This window comes from Corvus moneduloides, chromosome 17, assembly GCF_009650955.1.
Source record: "Corvus moneduloides isolate bCorMon1 chromosome 17, bCorMon1.pri, whole genome shotgun sequence".
Taxonomy (NCBI): Eukaryota; Metazoa; Chordata; class Aves; order Passeriformes; family Corvidae; genus Corvus; species Corvus moneduloides.
The window spans coordinates 7,853,798-7,874,847 of record NC_045492.1 but is presented as its reverse complement, the minus strand read 5'-3'; the positions used below and the strand labels follow the sequence as shown (position 1 = coordinate 7,874,847).

Below are 21,050 nucleotides of genomic sequence, written 5' to 3'. Positions count from 1 at the left end.
CAGAAGGGAGAAATTCGAGGTGTAGAGAGAAGATTAACCCCAATGTACTGTCCCTGGGCATGGTTGGACACCCCAGGACACTGATGGACACATCCCCTACGGCCCCGTGGGTGGTCTGCTCTAGTGCAATGAGTTTGCTGGTTCTCAGCAGCCCCCAGCCCGTTCGTCCCTGCCAGGTGATGCAGACCCAGAGCATCTCAGGTGGGAACCTGCAGTTTATTGGTGTATGGGATGAGCAGGTGGATTATCATCTTCCCCAGGGTGCTCAGAGGGGTCCTGTGTGCCCAGAAAGTCCCTCTGAGGAGAGGGACCCCATGTGCTGGTTTGCACTTGGTGATGCCAGGGGTGAATGCATTGTCACTGGGGCTGTCACTGGTGGCCAGTGGCCCTGGAGCCCTGGCTGGGAGGTCACCAGGCTGTTCCAGGGTACGGCTCCTGGCACAGGGTTGGCACGATGGGACAGGCACGTGGGGCTTCCAGGATGGGGACCTGCGCCTTTGGGTCACCTCGGGTGCCTGGCAAGTGAGGTGTCCCCCTCCTGCCCTGCATCCCACGCAGGCACAGCCCTCAGGGTGGGTTTTGGGGAGCACAGCGTGGGACAAAGGGTGTGGACAGCCGCGTGAGAGCCCGGAACCGCTCAGTGAACTCGTCTTGACTTGGCGCATCTTGGCACGGCTTGGCACGGCTCCGCTCCGCTCCGCTCCCGCAGCTCGGAGGGAGGTGAGCTAAGAAGCGCTCGGAAAATCCGAGTCAGCTGCAATCCTGAGGACAGCCGGGGCAGACCCACAGCCGCCGCCGGAGCTGCCGGAGACCCACCACGGCTCCCGGCAACCGGAGGGCTCAGCCCTCCCCGGGGGCTGTCACTGGCCCCCCCAGCCCTGCCGGTGCTGGAAGCGGGGGGCTGAGCCGGGGGGGCTGAGCCGGGGGGGCCGGCGCAGGCAGCGTCACTCGCCTGGCTCCACCCCCCCAAAATCGCAGGGGGCTTCGCTGTGACCCCGGCGCTGGGATGGCAGCGGGACAGTCGGACCGCGGCGGGACGGCGGGACGGTTCCCAGCCGAGGTGGTGGCTGGAGTGCTCCGGGGGGATCCAGCCAGGGCGTTTGCCAGTCGCTTTGTTGCTGCTGGGGGATTTTTTATTTTTTTTTTAGGATTATTATTATTTTGAAGGGGAGGGTGAGGAGAGGGGGCTGACACTGACTATAAAGGCAGAGCTCTCCGGAGCAGACGCCACTTCCCCACCACCATGAGCACTCCCCGGGCCTGACAGCCCCAGCCTGCCCCAGTGTCACTGGCTCATGCTGCCCTGAAGTGTGGCTGTGTGCCCGAAGCTCGGGTTGGGATGGTGTGAGCCCGGAGCCGCTCGTCCACCTCCCAACACCCTCACGGGCTCTGGCAGGAGCCGAGCCCGCCAGCCGCTTGGATGATTTGATTCTTTCCCTGCCCGACATCACTCCTGCCCAGATGCAGTGGATAATATTCATGTTGCTGTTATTCATCAGCTCCATGGAAATGCTCGCGCAGAACCGGTGGAAGAAGCAAGGTACGGTGCGTGCAGTGGGCTTGTCCCGCTCGAGTACTGCGGGGTGGATTTGGGACACCAGGCTGCCTGTCCTGCCTACACAGAGCGGGAAGAAGTTGTGAACCAGGGCTGGAGGGTGCCAGGAACCAGCATCCCCCAACCCTTCCCCTTGAGCCCCCTTGGGGACTGTCTGCGTTCCCCTCTGGGTGTGTGGCACGGGGCTGGCTTGGCAGTGTGGGAAGATGCAGAGTGCAGCCCTATGGCACTGCCTGCCCAGTGCCAGCCCTGCCTTTTGGCTTCGGGGCTGGCAGAAGACAAGGGACGCTGGTTGGCACTGGGACCAGCTCTGCAAATGCCAGCGGAGCCAGACACAGTGGGGATAGCACAAAACGGGCTGATTTTCCAATATTTTTTTTCTCTGCATAACACACTAAAGTGCCTTAGGAGTAAAACCTCCTGGAAGGATGCTCAGAGCCACAGCAGGCACTGCCTGTCCCCTGTCCTGTCCTTTCCCCAGGAAGAGGCACCAGCTGAGCCACTGCTCAGTGCCTGGGCAAGGGCAGGGTGTGCCAGGGCTGTGCCGAGGCGCATGACCCCTCCATTGGGCACTGGCTCAGGTCCCCTCGCTGGGGAGTGTCAGGCAGTGCCAGCTGGCTGTGTGGAGTGGGCCAGGGCTGGTTATCAGCTCCGTGCCAGGAATGCCTTGGTTTTGGGGCCAACACGTGCCAGGGTAGGGGCAGGACCTCCCAGGACCAGGGCGCCCAGGGCTGGAGGCCAGAGAGCTTCCCTTGAAGTTGTTCCATGTTAAAGGCATGTGGAGGCAGTAGGTGTGCGTGATGATGTGAGTGGCCAGGCTGGTGGTGGCCAAAACACCCCTGACAGGAAACAGCCTAGCACAAAGAGGGGCTCCAGCTACCAGTGCTTGATGCTGAATAGCGCAGTGCTCCAAGGCCCTCCGGTCTTGGCAACACCTGGGGGTCTGGCCATGGCTTCACACCCCAGACATCTTATATCCCCTGGGATAACCAGCACAGAAAGTCCAGCACAGGGTCCAGGAGCCACGAAAGATGCTGCAGCACCCCACTGCCTCTCTACTGCCACTGGGAGCTCTGATCTGGGCAGTCCAGCGCTCCAGAGACTCCCAGTTTCCAGCAGGACTGGGCGCAAGGTGGGCAGAGATGGGGAATGTCACACCCATGTCCAGCACATCTCAGGTACCCACTGTGCCCCCTGCCCAGTGCCCAGCCCAGCCCTGCACTCTGCCATCACCGCTGGCAGGAGGAGAACCCACCACTTGTTCCTAATCCTCAATCCCACGGTTTCAGCATGAGCCACGTTCCGTTGTGCTCTGCAGTGGCTCCCAGTGTCACTCCCGGTGGCAGAGATGTGTGTGCCATGCCAGCAGCACCATGGGGTGGAGGAGCACGACCCCACTTCTCCCAGCTCCATACCATGGGATTAGTTCCAAAACCAGTGTGAGGAAGGAGCCCCCGGAGTCCATCCAAGGGTCCCCACCTTCTCTAGCCTGGCTGGGGTTGGAAGGAGAGCAGCAAAAAACCCCCTAAGTTTCAAAAAGAATTAGGGAAGGGAAAGAGGCTCGTAAATCTACGGGTCTCCAGGGAAGCCGCTCCAGCTGCAGCCAGGAACACAAATGTTGTCAGCATTTGGTAAATATGTAACGGAGACCATAACAACTTAATGGATCCAAGGTGCTTCGTTAGCTCTCCCAGCAGAGGCAGCTCTAATGAAGGCTCCTGGCAGTGCTGCCGTCCCAGACAGTGTGCCCCTGAGAAGGGACTGGGATGAGCCAGCTTGGGGACAACTGCATGGCACCGCAGCATCATGGACTGGCTTGTGCCAGGGACCAGCGCACAGGGCTGTGAGGCATTGCCCACCATCATCATCTGACAGAATCCTCTGCCAGCATCTCCCTGGCTTCCCCAGCACCTCTGCCCCAGCCCCACAGCCGTGGGACCCTTCTGATGCAACTCCTGGGGCCAGAGGGACCAGTGCCAGGCATTGCTCCCAGAGCTGAGTCTATGTCCGTGCCAGGCAGCACCCAACAGGTGGATGGGGCTTGTAGCAACCTTGTCTAGTGGAAGGTGTCCCTGCCCATGGCAGGGGGTTTGAGATGATCTTGAAGATCTCTTCCATCCAAAACCATTCTGTGATTTTATGACGCTATAGAGCCCAGGTCCTAAGCATGCTGTACCAGGACTTCTGCACTGTCACTGCTACTCAGCCTGTGGTGCCAGAGCCAAGCAAACAATTCCCAGCACAGGAGCATGGTGAAGGCATTGGATGCCTGCATGCAGGAGTTCAGTGGCCCCTTTTGTGATGCCCAGCCATCCTGTGGTTGCAGAAAGACACAGGGTGTGTGTAGCCCCCAGACCTCGATGCTCAGCTCCCCAGCTCCCAAAGTGCCTCTGTGCCAGGAGCATCCCTCCAGGCTGCTTTGTGTGGGCTCAGGAAGCAGGAGCTGTTGGCGATATCTCTCAGGGCTGGTGGATGTTGGCACCCTGTCCTTGTCCCTGGGAACAGAGCCGACCTCGGGGTCAGTCACACTCCCACAGTCTGGGAGTACGGCACAGGCAGCCAGGGAGGCAGCAGAGCCTCTTGAGCAAACAGACAGATGCTTATCTCAGCGCCTCTTTAGTGCATCCAAAATGCTCTTTGTCCTCTGACACTTAACAGGCATCAACTGATTAATCCAGGTCAGAGCATATTTCTACCCGCTGACCCAGTGGTTGTTCTACTTCCCATGGGATGGGCAAGGCTAGCTTGGGGTGTGGCTCAGGCTGTCACCCACGGGCAGTGCTGGGCATGGGGCAAACCCTCAATGTGGATTTTGTGGAGTGATGGAAACCATCAGCTGGGAGCGATGGCTCCATGTGTCCCCAAGCTGCCAGTGTGGGCAGAAGTGGGGATTTGAGGAGCGGAGGGAGATGGGGTGGTATTTGCAGGGAGACAGGACAGTGCCGTCACCCTGGTGTGTCAGAGAGGGGCTGCCACGGGGCTGGGACCCACCTCGGCACCTGTGCCACAGCCCCTCTCCTCCATTTGTCCCCGCAGCGAGTGCCGGCCTGCTGGAAAACTGCACAGGCTGCGTCCTGTGCTCTGAGGACAACGGCTGCATCACCTGCCACCACCGGCTCTTCCTGCTTATCTGGAGGGACGGCATCCGCCAGTACGGGATGTGCGTCCACACTTGTCCCCCAGGCTACTTTGGTGTGCGGGGTCTGGAGGTCAACAGATGCACAAGTACGTCCCGCGCCAGCCGGGGTCCCCCTGCTCCTTCTCGTGCCCCCTGCTCCCCTCGCCACCCTGCGGGTCCCAGTGCTGTGGGAAGGGCGATGGCTTCATTTCCCACAGCATCCCTGGTGGCGCTGCATCCAAGGGCGGCCGGGCTGGGGGGGCTTCGTCCCCTTTTTCCCTTGCCCAGAGCTGCAGCCTGGAGCCCGCAGGTTTTGTGTCCCCGGTGGGTGCCGGGGGTGCCCCGGGCTGTCCCGCTGACCGGCCGTCCCTCCTGGCAGAGTGCAGGTCGCCCAGCTGCGAGAGCTGCTTCAGCAGAGACTTCTGCATGAAGTGCAAGGACAAGTTTTACTTGTACAAGGGCCAGTGTTTCCGGCAGTGCCCCTCCGGCACTGCGGCACAGCCCGGCACCCGCGAGTGCCAAGGTAAGCAGCAGCCGCACCCCGTGCCCGCCGCCCCTGGGGACGTGCCTGATGCCGAGGGGTCACCAATCCGTTCTTCCCCTGTCCCCGCAGAGACGTGCGAGCCGGGGCCGTGGAGCGAGTGGAGCGCCTGCACCCACGAGAGCCGGACCTGCGGCTGCAAGTGGGGAGTGGAGACGCGGGTACGGGAGGTGCCGGAGGCTGCCCGGGAGGAGGGGACTGCCTGCCCCGCGCTGCTGGAGACCAGGAGGTGCCGCATGAAGAAGCACTGCCCGGGAGGTGAGCACCGCGCCACCGGGGCTGGGGACAGCTTCGCGTCCCTCCAAAGTGAGCCCGAGGGTCGCTGCAGGAGGACGGTGGCAGCAGGGGTTTAGCAATGGCCGGCGAGCCGTGCTGTCATCTCCCAAGCATTTTGAAATTCTGGGTAAAGCTCAGGCACATGTGCTGAGCAGCCCTAGGGCTGGCTGCTCCCACCTGGCAGTCCCTGAGACTGCCTGGGACGAGCCAGTGTCCCCTTCCATTCTGGGCTGGGCTGGGCACTAGCATGAACCGCCGTGGTGGGATGAGGCTGCCGAGCTCCAGCTCCCATCCTGCTACGACGTGAAGGGAGGCTTTCTGCACCGCAGCTATGAGTAAGGAGGATTGAGACACACACACAGGGGAGGTTCTTGCAAAAACCTCTGAGCTCCCCAAAAGCTGGATCGCTCATGGAGCAGGAGGGCATCACCCAGGGGATTTCTGATGGCCAAAGTTTTGAGAGACACTCCAGGGCAGAGTCCCCCTCCATGGCTCATCCAGCCAGATGTTCACTCGTGCTCCTGCACTTCTCCCCACCTCGTCCCCAGGCTGGGGGCTTCCTGGCTCAGGGATCCCCCCACCTTTCACACACCAGACATGCTGTGGGGTCTGTCCAGGCGGTGCGTGCACGGGTGCAGGGCTGGCAATGGGAACCAGGACGTGGCTGATGTCATTTTTGGATGCAGGCATCTGGACTGAAGCTACCCTAATAAATCTCCACTTAATAACTGGCAGAAAGGGGGATGCATGAGATACCGATCTGTAGTGCCTGGCAGCAGATCTGAGCCACCGAGGGTTGCGGTTCGGAGCTGCGGGATCACTCCATGCTGTGGGATGAGCTGGCCGGCACCGCCAGCGTGGCGGGGATCAGAGAGGACAGGACTGTGAGGGTGGAGACAAAAAGGATGAAGAAGGGGGGCAGCAGCAGAGGACGTGCGTGCTGGGCGAGGGCCACGGAGCCAGGAGAGAGGCTTCATCACAGCACCATCAATCATAAGTAATATTTTCCCGCTGACAGGGCAGAGGAGCTGATTCCCTTCTCCACCCAGGTCCCAACTCACATCTTTGGGGTGCCAGGTGGCATCGATTTTGAGAATGTTCCCCTCCCTTCTGCTCTGTGCTAGCTCCAGACCCGCAGAGCTGGTGACAGTTTGATGCAAGAAATTTAGTGTGGGAGGACAGGCTGCTCTGGAGCACTGAGTTCTGCAGCACCGTGCCCATGCCCAGCCCTGCCCAGCGGGTCCCACTGGCAGGGACTGCTGTGCCAGTGTTTCAGGGGCACCTCATCTTGTGAGGTGACTGGGAAGGCCCCCCAGAAAAGTGCTTGGCCTCCTGCCTCTGCCTGTGCTTCTCCTCCTGCAAGTTGGAAGCCCTGGGGCTATGGTGATGGGCTCAGGGGTTGGCAGGACTCTACTCTTGAGGCTGCTGTCTGGGATCAGCTTCAGAGACAGGCCCGTCCCCTGTCCAGCAGAAGGAATCCCGTGAGTGCCCCCCAAGCAGCCCCTGCAGGAGAGAGCAGCCCCTCCATGTCTCCCACTCCTGGGCAGGCTGTTCGGCATCCCTGCCACAGCAGAGCGTGCGTCTGCCCTCGCTCCCAGGCTCCTGCCCGCCTGGCCAAGTGCTGGGTTATGGGATCCAGATGCTGAAGGAGGACGAGGAGTTCACTTGATGCATCCAAGACACCCCAAGCCCAGGCAAGCCAGGGCAGGCAGCCGGACCCGACCGTGTGGTGAGAGATTTGTGCCACCACTTCTGAGCCATCCAGGCGGCTGGAAGGGAAAAGCCGCCACGCTTGGCCATGGCACAAACCCCTCGCACTGCTGTAAATCTGCCTTGGGTGTCTGTCCCGCTCTCCAGACGCTTGGCGTGCGTGCCGTGCCCTCTCCTTTGTGGGTGGCAACTGTCTGGGAGATCAGAGCCGAGAAACAGCCAGGCAGGACAAGAACTGGAGCCCTCGGAAAGGGTTGGGGACAACAGTGCTGGCACACGCAGCACCAGGGACAGTCGTGGTCCCTTGTGTCCTTCACACCACTGAACCCCCCACCCATATGACTCTAATTGGAGTGGGCACAGAGGGTCAAGGACAGACAAAGCTGCCCTGGTTTTGGGGCTACCATTCTGATCCTTAGCATGGACTCCCCTTCCCACTGGAGTCCATGGCACAGCAGGGTTTATCCTGAATCCCTGTTTCTTGGCGTCTCAGCACCAACACCTCAGCCAGCTGGAGGGTGTGTGGCAGCTTCTCAGGATGAGCAACAATTTGAGTCCCAACAGCCTGACCCTGGAAAGCTGACAGTGGGTTGACCTGGGATGCATCCAGGCTCCACCAGCACGTTCGCTGTGCCCCTGGCATGGGGACCATCCACATGTGGAGGGTATCCACAGGGAGAGCTTTAGCATCAATGCATGGATGCACCCCAAATGCCCAAATGCTCTCAGGGGCTGTCTGGGTCCTGTGGTGGTGGCAGCACCTGCCCACCTTCGTCTCCAGAGAGAAGGGAGGCGCATTCCCACACCATGGCAGAGCTGAGCATGGCTGTGCCGTGGCTTTGGGGTGTTGGTGCAGCCGCTGTCCCTCTCTGACATCCACAGTCCTTGTTCAGAGAGAAGCTGGGGTTTCTCCGGGCAGCTCCCGCTTTGGTTGAGCTGCCCAGCCCATTCCTAGGGATCTTGGGGTACCAGGATTTAGAGTCCAGCCACGGGAGATGTGGAGACAACACACCAGTGTCCTCTGCCTGTGCCACCAGCACACCCAGACCCCTCCACAGCCCCTCGCTGCTGTTTCAAGACCAGGAGAAGGCTCTGGGGTCCCGAAAATGAGAAACTGGGTCCAGCACTAACATCCTGAGGGAGAATGTGGGATCAGCACGCCATGGATGGGGCTCAGGTCGGATCATGTTGCCTGGACAATGAGCGAGCCCTCCTTTTCTCCTCCTTTTTTTGTTGCAGAGAAAATCGAACCCAAAAATAAAGGCAAAAAGCGACAGAAGAAGCCGAAGACAGAACGGCACACGGGCACCTAGCAGGCACCAGCACGGGAGCTGGAGCACTGTGGCAGGAGCTCCCAGCCAGCTCCTGCCACAGTGCTCCAGCCATATTACCCCTGTTTTTCCATCCATAAAAAAAAAAATTGCACAATTTTCTCTGCCGCCCCATCCCCCTTTTCTTTTGAGACGATTTATGGCCTGTAAAACATTTCCTTTTCAGAAAATCTAATTTGCAATGTCCAAAGCAAAGCCCTAGGGCTTGGGGAGGGGGTGGCTCCTTTATTCCTCTGGTCTTCTCTCTCCCCTAGCCTGCTCCATCCCTTCCCTTCCTCCAGACGGGTGGGATGGGGTTAGACCAGGGGCTGGATCCTGCTAATGAAGCTGATGCCTGCCTGGATACCGTCCCCCAGGGCTGGGAGCTGCCCTGGCTTCACAGGGTCCTGATTTTATGGGTGTGCTGGGGGACACAGTGCACCACTGAGCTGCTCCAGGTGCTGGATAGTGTTCCCCATCCTCAGCCACAGGCATGGGAAGCAGCAAGACTCCCAGGGTTGGGACCCCACTGGGGACCACGCCATTGCTCACAGCAGCCCAGCCTCATGCTCAGCATCCGCACAAGCACAACCAAGGGCCAAATCCCACTGTCCTGGGGCAGCTGGACCCCCAAACTGGGAACCCTTCTGGGAACTATGCCAGCCCAGCACTCAGCATCCTCATGGGCCAAATCCTGCCGTCTTTAGACTCACAGAGAGGCTCAAAGAGCTTCTCTCCCAGCTGGATATGGGCACAGGAATTTGTGGTGACCACGGCTGTATTCGGTCTAGGACAGGGACACACACAGTGCAAGTGCCAGCGTGGGCGGGGCATGCTGCTGCCTCCTGCATCCCCAAACTGGGATGTATTGGAAGCAGCGCTGTAACCCCCTCCCAGCCATCACCGGGTGTGTGACCGTGGGGTGCTGAGCCCAGGCGTGCCAGTCTGTCCCTCCCTGCCACGCTGTATATGTCCATAGGCACAGCGGGCTGCATTGGTGTATATATACCACGTGTGTGCTTAAATCGCTGTCCCAGCCGCAGGCAGCTCTGCATTCGGGGTTTGCCGGGGTCCGAACTCCCCGTCCCTGCCCTGAGCGTGAGCAGGGGGAGGCCAGGGCTGGCCGCGTTGTGTCGGGGCTGCGGGGGCTGCACAGACCCTTCAGGACGGGAGCGCTGGGTGTCAGCATCGAGCCAGCCCCAGAACCGGCACAAAGCTGCCGGAGCAGCTCCTCCGTTCGCTTCATGACAAATAAACGGATTAAACCCCCGGCATCGCTCCTGCGTCCCTGTTTTCCCCATTCCCATGAGTTGCTGCCGGAGATCCCGGACTGGGATGCTGGCTGTAGCCACGGCGTAATCCGCATTCCCCAGCTCTGCAGCTTGGGTCCCTGTGGGGGGACACCCTGCCCTGGGCCCCCAGCACTGGGGCACTGGGGAAAGATTTTATTTCGAGCTTTTGTTTAAAGTACCACCAGCATCACTCGCCTGAGCGAGCACTGGAGCAAGCGACAAGTGTGACACTGGGATTGCCATTCCACAGGGATTGGGAATCACCAGGGGGTTTTTCTGGCTGGCGGAGAAAATCCCCCTCTGCTGAAATGCTTGGGAATCCCCTTGGCAGCCTGTCCTCACCACTGGGATTGTCTCCTCCTGGGGGACACAGCCCAGATCCTATCCCAGTACATGGCCTGGCAGATGTGGTGTTCCCCAGATCTGCCCAACAGCCCCCGGCAGACCCCTGGCCTGGGATCTGGGCACGCCAAGCCCCACACACAGTCTGGCTGTGTCCTGCCAAGCTCTGCCTGGGACCCAGCCCCACTCCTGGTCCCCACGGACTCATCCCATGGCCAGAGCAGTGAAATCCAGGCCTGGCTCCCGCTGGCATTATAAATAGCTGAGACTCGGGGAGGGAGCTGTGCTGCCTGGGATGGGGGTGCCTGCATGTGGTGAGTCCCAGCGGGTGCTGATCGGGGGGACTCGCAGGGTGCAGGGCTGGAGGGTGGGAGGGCTCGGTGCTGCCGTGGTGCTGCCCATCCCGGGAGGTGCAGTGAGTTGTGCAGAGAACGGCCGGGGGAGGGACGGGGCTGCCTGTGGGAGTGTGTGTGAGTGTGTGTGAGACATTTATAGATCACGTGTGAAACTTGATCTCCCCGCAGTGGACTCAGAGGAAAGAAAAAAGATAGAAGTATTGTTTTTAAACAGATTTTTTCCTTTGTTTTTCTTTTTTTTTTTTTTTTTTCTCCCCTCTCCCCCTGCGAGGGCTGGCGATAAAAGGCCGGGGCGGCCAGCGCCGGCTCAGAGGGAGGAAATGCCGAAATCGCCGCGCTTGGACGCGGCGGCGAGCGCCCACTGACCCATCCCTGCACGGAGCAAGCTGCCGGCGCATCCCCCGCCGTGGCATCCCGGTCCCGCGGGGACCCCCGCGCCATGCGGGCGCTCAGCCTCGGCCTCGTGGCCCTGACCTGTGCCACGACGGCTCTGTGCGCTGCCGGAGCCCAGCGCCGGGCGCTGGAGGGCGGCGGCCGCCGGCGCTACCACCGCGTGCAGCACGGCCGCTGCAGCTACACCTTCGTGCTGCCCGAGGCCGACCCGCTGCCCTGCCCGGCCGCCCCCGCTCCTGTCCCCGGCCCGGCCAGCGTGCTGCTCCAGCGGGACTCGCCGGCCGGCACCGCCGGGCACGGGGCTGCCCAGCGCTTGCGGCACCTCGAGAGGATCCTGGAGAACAGCACCCAGTGGCTGCTGAAGGTAGGGTGTGGGGTGTGTGGGGTGTGTGGGGTGTGGGGTGTGTGGGGGGGGTGTGTGTGGGGGGACAGGCAGCGGGGGGCTGTGGCCAGGGATCTGTGTCCAGCACCCACGCATGCAGCATCCCTGTGGTACAGCTGTGGGCACTGGGGCCTGTGCCCACCTGAGCATCCAGGTCAGCTTTTCCCTGCAGGGGTGCAGCTGGCATCAGGCACTGTCTGTATGGAGGGGATGTGTGCTGAGGGTTCTGCAGGTGCTGCAGCTCATGGGTGCTGCAGATCACTCACCCAGATCACTTCCCACTGAGGCTGTATTCCCTGCCCATCATTGCCATAGGGCTCCTCGTGGTCCTGGCTGTGTTAGCCATGCCAAGCATCCCTTGGGGATCAGCATTCCAGGTTCTGGGCGAGGATACTGGGAAGGGGTTTGGCCAGTGGCAGGGCGAGGGTCCCGAGGGCAGGGGCCACCAAAATCTCTCCAGCTTCATCATTTTCCCTCTTACAGGCTCTGGAATATCTCCCAGCACTTGGTGAGACTGTGTGTGGGACCCATGGCTCCTGGGTGGCCTGTGGGTGGTGCAGGGTGGGGGCAGTGGGGTGCCACACCAGTGGGGCTGTGTACCCACACGGTTGCCACCCCCAGCCCCCCACTGGCTCGCCCCGTCCCCAATGCCTGAGGCAGGAAGCAGCATTTCCTTCCTGGAGCCCCCACCAGCTGACTGCAGCTGCCTTTGTCAGACCCAGGAATAGCTCGTCCCAGGGGACACATCCCTGGGGGGCCGTGCCAGGAACACTGGGTACCTGTGCTGATAAGAGGGGAAGCAGCTTGTCCCCAGCTGTCACTGACCCAGCAGAGCCACATGCATGTCCTGTGGTGTCCCGCCAGGCTGCAATGGGACCTGTGTGCCTGTGCACTCCCATTTCCTGGGTGATGTCCCTGTGCCGAGCCCCCACAGCCCTCAGGGATTGGGAGGGGGCCAACACACTGAGTGGGGGTCCTGGGGATGGTCTGTGCCAGCCACACTGCTTGGGTAGCCACCCTGGCTGTGGGGGACAGTGCGGGCAGCAGGGACGTGCAGGACGTTGTTCCTTGTCCCCTCAGCCATCCTAGAGAACAAATTCCTCAGGAGCTGGGAAAACGCTGAACTGTGGCTCTGCTGGAAGCCAGCCCAGGGTGTTGCAGAAGGGTCAGCAGGGCCAATGACAACCTGGCTGGTGGCACTGAATCTCCATCACTGTGGACCTGCTGGGTGCACACCATCCTGAGGTCCCTGTGCCCTCAGCTCTCTGCCTTGGTGTCCCTGTGCTCTGGTGTCTTTGTGCCCTGTGTGCCCAGGCCAGCTCTGAGCTTCCCTCGGGATGAGGGCAGCCTTTGTACAGCCAAGCAAGGCAGGGGACTGGGGTCCCACCACGGGTGCACATGGCCCTGTCCAGAGCACTCAGCCACAGGCAAAGTGGGACTGCACATCTGGACAGCTGTGGGCACCAATGCCCCTCACCACAGGCACAAAGAGCACAAGGCAGTGAAGCACTGAGCAGCCAGTACCCCATCCCCATCCCCATCCCCATCCCCATCCCCATCCTGTTCTATCCATCCATCCCATCACAACAATCCCACCCCATCCCGTCCCATCCCGCCCCATCCTGCAGCATGGCTCTCTCCTTTCAGAGGCAGCTTGAAGCTATGATTTTTGCTGTTGTTCCTCAGCTTCCCAAATTTCAGCAGAGCTGCCCAAGAACGCTTGTTTTGGTCAGACTCCAGCCCTGAACAAACAAGCGAGGGCTCAAATGAGGCATTGGGTTCAGGGACAGGTCGTAAACAATGTTGCATCCCCGTCTGCTCTGCCCTGGCATGGGGAGCCCTGGAGCGTGCTAAGAAATTGGGAGATCTCCTGGTACCCAACAGGGCTCCCCAGACCCCCTCAGGCATCTCCAGCACCAGCTTCCTCCAGGACCCCCACCCACGGCACTGGGGAGCTGGTCCACTCAGCACCCCTTGCTTGGGACATGGCAAGGACCCAGCACACAAGGACACTTTGGCTGCTCCTGTCTCAGGAGGAATTAATTTCAGTTCAAACACAAACATTTGATTGTGCCGCTGGGTCTAGGGGGGGACATGGGGTTGGAGGGGATCTTCAGTGGCAGTTTGGCAGCTCTGAGGTGCCTGAGGCACAGGGGCTGGTGCTGCTCACCCTGGGATGGGTGCAGGGGTGTGGGTTTTCCACCCATGTGTAGCTCAAGGATCCCCCAGCCAGTGCTTGTGGAATGTTTAGAAATGCCAGGCCAGGATAGGAACTGGGACAGGGGAGGGATGTGGCTGCAAGAAGGCAGTACAGGATGATCCAGGTGTGGGCAATGGGATCCCAGCACGGGGACAGCAAGTGGCTGAGTTTCCTCCTGCTCCACGGTGATGTTTTGGGGTGACCAAAACTGCACCACAGCTTTCCCACCAGCTCTGCACTTACGGTGGAGAAATGAGTCTCTGAGCTCAGGAGAGCCCAGCTCACATCAGCACCCATGAGATGAAGGAGGGGGGATCAAGGATTCCCTGTCCTTGGCACAGCCTGTCCCACTTGTGTCCCCTATGCCACCCATGGCTGGGGACACTGTGCCCCTCTCCAGCTCCCAGGGAGCTGCTGGAGCCAGGATCCAGGGCTCCGTCTCCAGAGCTCTCAGCCTTCCTCGTGCCAGCCTGACCTTTTCCGTGGGTATGTTCTGCCCTCGGCTCACAGATATGTTTATTTAAAAAAAAAAAAGCGAAAAGCAAGACTGAGAGGGAGAAAAGGCCTCCCCAAGCCCTGTGAAGCAACAAGATTAACGACGTGGTTAAAGGGAAACTCTCCAGCAATCCCTAAGCTCGGGGAAATGTTTTCCAGACATGGCTCTCCGACCTCTCCCCGCTTCCTCCCTGAGAGCATGTTCCTGCGAGGGAAAATCCCCAGGGAAGGGGGTGCAGGCAATGCTGGCTGGGATGGTCAGCCCTGGGACCTTCCCACCCCGAGACCCTCCTGCCCCACATGAGTGCTGACAGTGGGGTGATGGTTTTGCCATTGCCTGATGCCAGGGAGGAGGGAACAGTGGGATTTCATCATGCCAAACAAGTGCAGAGCCCTGTGCCCTGGCCCGCTGCCGGCCCCACTCCCACACTGAGTATCCCAATGCTGCTGCCTGCCATGGTGCTGAACACCCTGGTACTGCTGCCCATCATGATCATCAAACAAACATCCCAGCACTGCTGCCCGCCCAACACAGTGCCGAGCATCCCAGCACCACGGCATTCCCACCGTGGTGCAGAACATCCTGTCACCACTGCCTGCTTTCCACACCGCCCAGAGAGCAGCATCCCAGCCCTGCTGGTTCTGGTCCACAACCCCGCAAGATGCAGGGGGATGTGGGGCTCTGCCTGCAGCACTGGGGAGCTCAGGCAGGGAGTGGGAGCTGGGCATTGCAGGACAGCAGGATCTGTGGGGTGCAGGGAGCTGGGCAGCCCCCGTCCCTCCTGCTCTCAGGGGCTGCTTTCCCAGCGTGGGCGGCAGCGCGGCCCCTTCCGCTCCCCGTGGCCCCCGCCGAGGGACCGTGCCCCCACCGAGGCCATCACCCTGGGGAGGGGCTGAATGGGAACCTCATGGCAGGGCTGCCAGAAATAGCAAAGCCTTTGGGAAAGGCGGCTCCCCCGCGGGCTGGGAAAGCGGAAGCGTCATCTCAGCTGTGTCCGAGCTGTGGCGGCAGCCAGCTCCTTCCCAGCCCCGAGTACTTCCACATGGTGGGGCAGCACCGGGTGCCGGACAGCCACCTTCCCTGGCTGATGGTGTCCCCTCACCCTCCATATCCTCAGCCCTGCGAAACCAGTGGTTGGGGGCTGGCAGCTGATGCTGATGTCAGTGCTGATGCCAATGCCAGCCACTCGCTGCCTGGCTGCTCGGCACCCAGCTCACCAGCACACCTGGGCATACAGAAGCCCGTGCCAGGCCCCAGCTGGTACCACAGCCCAGGAAACTTGGCAGCCGGTGCCTGAGGAGCCTCCCCTGCAGCAGCTCATCTCGCTCTGTCCTCTGATAAGATTCCAAGGGCCCTGAGGTGGGTCGAGCTATGCAGAGACACAGGGCTGTGCCTGGAGGCTGTGCCCAGTGGTGCCAGGCTCAGCTGGGATGCTGAGACACCAGAGAGGTGCCCAAATGACCCACTGCATCCCCACTTCCCTGCACAGCTGGAGAGCTACATCCAGAGCAGCATGAAGCCGGAGATGGCGGAGCTGCGGCAGACGGCAGCGCAGAACCAGACCGCCACCATGCTGGAGATCGGCAGCTCCCTCCTCAACCGCAGCGCCGAGCAGAGCCGCAAGCTCACTGATGTGGAGGCCCAGGTATGGCCCGTGGCCTGTGTGTCCCAACATCCCCACCACCCTGAGACCGTGGTGGATGGCATGATTTGTCTGCAGATAAAAGCAATTCCCTGAGGTGACACAGGGTTTAATGCCCAGTGGCAGAGGTACCAGGGCTGTGTGCCAGAGACCGGCCAGCCCAGTGATACCAGGGGTGTGTGTGGCTCTGGCTGCTGATGCCAACACTCCCCTCTGCTCCCGAGGCAGGTGCTGAATCAGACGTGGCGCATCGAGATGCAGCTCCAGGAGAATTCCCTGTCCACCACCAAGCTGGAGAAGCAGCTGCTGCTGCAGACCAACGAGATCCACAAGCTGCAGAACAGAAACAAGTAGGGGCTGGGGCAGCTCAGGGACCCCCACAGCCCTTGGACCGCCCAAGGAGGCCGGTCTCTCCCACCTCACACTGCGCTTTGAGGGGGCTTGAACCCCTCCAGGTGCTGGCTGGGGTCCCTGCATAACCCCAGCAGGGTTTCTTGGGCTTTGAGTTCCCCTGGCTGGCCACATCCCAGGTGTAAGGGTACAATTCAGGGGGTGCAGCAGGGGATGGGGACAGCAGTGGGTCCCTGCAGACACGCTGGGACACCGCAGCTGCAGCTGGCTCCACTCTGCCACCCCATCACCACTGCATCCCACTCCCAGCATCCTGGAGGTGCGGGTGCTGGAGATGGAGACGAAGCAGCAGGCGGAGCTGGCGGGGGCCCACTTGGAGAAGGAGAAGCTGCAGCGGCTGCTGAGCCGGCAGAGTGGCACCATCGAGGAGATGGAAAGGACGCTGCTGGCTGCCAGTGCCAACACCAGCCTGCTCCAGCGCCAGCAGCTCCAGCTCCTCCAGTCTGTCCAGAGCCTGGTGCACCTCGTCTCCCAGGGCAGAGGTGAGCGGTGTGTGCGGGCAGAGTGGGGGCAGTGGGAAACCTCCTCATCCTTCCAGGAGGGTGTCAGGGTGCCCCTGTGGTCTGCTCAGCTTGAGTGACTTCACCTCAAAAATCACAGAATTGTTCAATCATAGAATGGTTTGGGTTGGAAGGGATCTTAAAGCTCACCTCTTTCCAACACCCTGCCATGGGCAGGAACACCTTCCACTAGAAAATGATCCACTCATTGCTACCAAGGAGCAGCTTGGAGCCCCAGGGAGTGGGTCCACAGCCTGATACCATTCCCAGCCATGGCAAACCCCTGGGTCTAGGCTGGCAGCAGCCCCAGTGGCACAGCTGCCTTGCCCAGCCCTCCGGAGATGGCGCAGAAGGAAAAAAATAATCTGTGAGCACAAAGGCATCCAAAGGGAGAGGGAAAAGCAGCAAAACCAGGCAGGGCTGCAGGGTCATTAGGGTTTCTGCCTTCTCACTGTCCTCTCTGCCACAGCCGTATCACCTGGCCAGGAGCAGCAATTCCAGGACTGTGCCGAGGTGCGCCGGGCGGGCATACGCACCAGTGGCATCTACACCCTGCACATTGCCAACCTCAGTGAGCCCAAAAAGGTGAGCACAGTCCAGAGAGGGCTTCCCTGCAGCAGCCCAGAGTGTTGCCCACCCAGTGCACACCAGCCCCACACCAGATCCCTGTTGCCTGGCACATCCCAGAGCAGTTTCTCCACCCCATCCAGCCTTGGGGGCTGCACAGGGGCGAAGACAGCATCCATGGGGTGAAAGCACGGCCTTCCAAATGAGGGTATAAAACTGATTTTAAAGGTACCCTGACCTATGAGCACCAGACTCCAGCCCCTGCCCACAGCCATGGAGGGAGGAGAGACCTCCCCCCAACCAGGCACTGGGCACGGCACACCCTCACCAGCCCCTCAGCCAGCCCCAGTACCCATAGAGCACCCGCGCTGAGCTGCCCAGCCTGGCAGGGATGCACCTGGCCGCCCACTCCAAGGCACCCCCAGCCTGTCCCTCACTCCCCTTGCAGGTGTACTGTGACATGGAGACGGAACGAGGGGGCTGGACCATCATCCAGATTCGTGCCAACGGCAGCCTCAGCTTCCAGAGGAGCTGGAGGGAGTACAAGCAGGTGTGTGCCTGACCAGGGAGGGGGACACCCTGGGGGCACCCCAGGCACCTTGAAGTCATCCACCCTGCTGCTCCACAGGGCTTCGGGGACGTGGCAGGGGAATACTGGCTGGGGAACGAGGCCGTGCACCTGCTGACAAGCCGGGTGCCCTACGCCCTGAGGGTCGAGCTGCAGGACTGGGAGGGCAGCCAGGTGTATGCCCACTACAGGAAATTCCAGCTGGGGAGTGAGCGGCAGTTTTACAGGTAGGAGAGAGGCACTGTGGGGATGGCCACCCAGCACTCCCCATCTCTGACTGTCCCCAGGCCCTGTGGGCAGCAGTGGCCAGGGGCAAGGGCTGGATGTGTGCCCCAGGGAGGTGCAGGATCACCATAGGCTTTGCTGAGTTGTCCTGGTATAGTTATGATGCCAGGTGCTGGGCACGTTGCTGGGACACTTTCATCTCTCCCTGGGCTCCTGAGAAGTAGATTTTTAATGTATAAAATCGCATCAAGGCAGTGGGATTTGCCATCCCAGTGGGAGTTCCTATCCCAGGCAGCAACCTGGGCACTCGCACTGGGGCTCATTGTTTGGGCAAGGGAGGTGATGCAGCTGTGGCCACCAGACATTCCCAGGGGTGTTGGGCATCCCCAGGCTGTGCACGTCTAGGGAGGGATGCTGCACTCCTGATGCCCAGCTTGCCATGACCGTGTGCTCCTGGCCATGGGCAGGAGAGTGGACAGCAGCTGGGGGACTTCACTGATGGGCTGGAGGTGGAACCAGACCCCAGACATCCCCTGCACCATCCATCCCATGCATGCACTGAGCTGACCCCCAGCAAGAGGACGGGAGGAGACTCGGGGGGTCCTCTCTGCCCCAGCATAGCACAACCTCCACCCTTGGGGACCAAGGACAGGAGGCCAAGCTGGAACCGCAGGATCTCTGCCCGCATCCCTCTGTGCTGTGTTCAGCTCCTGGCAGCCCCTGAGCAGTGCTGAGGGCTCTGTGGCCTGCCCCGGCAGCCAGCAGTGACAGTGGCTGTGCTCCTGCTGGGCACAGGCTGTCGCTGCAGGACTACAGTGGCACGGCTGGGCAGCAGAGCGGCCTGGCACTGCAGGGCACCCAATTCAGCACCCGTGACGCTGACAACGACAACTGTCTCTGCAAGTGCGCCCAGATGCTCTCGGGAGGTGAGTGGAGCAGGGGGACACCCCCACATAGCACCCGTGGGTGCCAGCCTGCGATGCCACCCTCCCGCCCTGTTCCCTTCCCACAGGATGGTGGTTTGATGCCTGTGGCCTCTCCAACCTGAATGGCATCTACTACCCAGCCCGGAACAACATCCGCAAGCTCAATGGCATCCGCTGGCACCACTTCCAGGGGCCCAGCTACTCCCTAAAGGGCACCCGCATGATGATCCGACCCACCAGCTTCTAACGTGCCTGTGGCCAGTGCCAGCGCTGAGGGAGAAGTCCGGGACGAGGGATGGTTAGAGGCAGCTAAGATGCCCCAGCTGCTGCAGGGAACTTTTGCCATGAGTTATATTTTTCACTCTTGTTTATCCCATTTTTCAGAAGCCTGCAGTGTCACCACAGCCATGCTGGAGGGGAACCGTGGGCAGGGGTGAAGGGCGCTGCAGGAGCTGGAGCTGCAGGAGCTGGAGGGGAACAAAGCCAAACCTGCCAAAGTGGGCTCAGCATATGGAAACCCCCTGATCCTGCCTCAGCTTCTCTCTCTGAATTTCTGCTGGGCCTCAGGGTTTTGTCTTGGGGACAGGGTCCAAGATCCCCCCAGTGATGGGGCTCTGAAAATCGCTGGGACCATGTGCATTCAGAGGGGCCCCAGAAATGATGGGGGCTTTGCCTTTTCACTGGTTTTGGATATTGTAAATCCCCCACCATCCTGTTCTCCTGCAGGATTAGAGGGGCTGGGGTGGGACAGGAATCCTCATGAGCATGGGGGGCTGGTGGCATCCCTCCTTCCCCTTTTGTCCAGACACAGCCATGCAGAGGGCCACAGGCTGTCATGCATGGCCTGACAAAGCATGGCCTGAGCCACTGTCCCCATGTATGGCAGGACAGGCACTGCTCCTCACGAGATGGAGCTGGGTTTCTCCAGCTCTCAGAGAGGACGGGAACAGCAGGGGATGTCCTTAGGGACCCTCATGGGGACCAGTCCTGGGATGGTCAGTGGCCCATTTCTGGACGGCGCTTGCTGGGAGCAGACACTGTGCTGGCAGGGGCTGGCAGGGCCCCAGGATGGGCAGGGAGGGGCTGGGGGGTCGTGGGTGGGGAGGGGGCTGTGGGTTAAAAGGGCTGGGAGGCGGGAGGTGGTGGGTGCTGGCACCAACACCGGCTATGCACGCAGCAGCGGGGGGGCTCCTGCTGCCTGCCCTCATCACTGTCCCGAGGCACCCGCTAATTAACACTGATTAAAGCACGTGACGTTGTTGGCGCTTCCAGAAGATGCTCATCAGTGGGGAATAATTAAAAAATGGAAAACACAGGGGGCGGCGCTGCCGGTTTTCCTTCTGTCCTGGCTGCCTGCCTGCACCTCCTGCCTGCACAAGGGGCACCCATGGGGAATCTCAGCACAGAGGGTGAGGGTGATGGACATTTCCCCGGCTGTCCGTCCTCTCTGGAAATAACTGATGGGCTCAGCTGCACTCCCCATGAAACCGGAGCCACCGGGAAGCAGCTGCCAGGGAAAGCGATAGGGAGCACAGCGCTGTCCTGCTGTCCCCAGTGGGGACAGGCGATGGGGGGGAGGGCATTCCGGGGGGGAACACGCACATCTGAACACGTCTGTGCCAGGGTTTCATGCTGGCAGTCCCATGGGCAGGGGTCAGATGGAGACTTCTGCCTCAGGAACACGGCTGCTGTCTGTGCATCTGTGTGTGCACATCGAAACACTGCTCACAAACACGTGAGGGCATGGACACACAGACACACACATCCTGCATGCACAGGATCATGCATGCACGTATGAGCACCCAGGGCTTTGGATGGCCATGTCAGGTCCCATTCATGCAGGACATGGGACACCAGAGCCACACCAAGGACTGGCAGCACCTCAGGGACATGTGGCTGCTCAGCCGCTGCCTGGCTGGGGACTGGTGGGGGCCCTCCCCTTCTCCTTAGCCATAGAAGCAAATTTAGACCAAGCCCTGGGACACACCATGCTGAGGAATCCGGCAGCACAGCCGGTCCCAGCCACGAGCAAGGATCTGGTTCCCTCAGAGATTTCCCCAAGGGCAAAGCCTGTCCCCAAGCGAGTGCCTCGGGTCCCTGTCACCCTCTGGTTTCCAGGGTATTTTCCTTGGGAAGGCACCCAGTGCCCCATGTGCCATCATTAAGGATCCCCTGGGTGTGTGTGTCCTCCCCAGAGCACTTCCTCAGCCTGAGTCACAGCCAGATACCATCCCCATGTC

General features: G+C 60.9%; 2 protein-coding genes across 2 annotated transcripts; both read left to right on the top strand.

The window, feature by feature from the left end:
* The first annotated feature begins 570 nt into the window (after positions 1-570).
* On the top strand, positions 571-9,782 carry RSPO4 (R-spondin 4). Its single transcript, XM_032126925.1, has 5 exons — positions 571-1,540; positions 4,592-4,780; positions 5,053-5,196; positions 5,287-5,472; positions 8,440-9,782. Exons 1-5 carry the CDS (start codon positions 1,462-1,464, stop codon positions 8,511-8,513), a joined length of 672 nt encoding a protein of 223 aa, XP_031982816.1. The 5' UTR covers positions 571-1,461; the 3' UTR covers positions 8,514-9,782.
* Positions 9,783-10,640: 858 nt separating this feature from the next.
* ANGPT4 (angiopoietin 4) lies at positions 10,641-20,124 on the top strand. The gene is made up of 9 exons (XM_032126923.1): positions 10,641-11,257; positions 15,461-15,616; positions 15,842-15,963; positions 16,274-16,506; positions 16,994-17,109; positions 17,540-17,641; positions 17,720-17,886; positions 18,680-18,810; positions 18,897-20,124. Exons 1-9 carry the CDS (start codon positions 10,940-10,942, stop codon positions 19,055-19,057), a joined length of 1,506 nt encoding a protein of 501 aa, XP_031982814.1. The 5' UTR covers positions 10,641-10,939; the 3' UTR covers positions 19,058-20,124.
* The last annotated feature ends 926 nt before the right edge of the window (positions 20,125-21,050 follow it).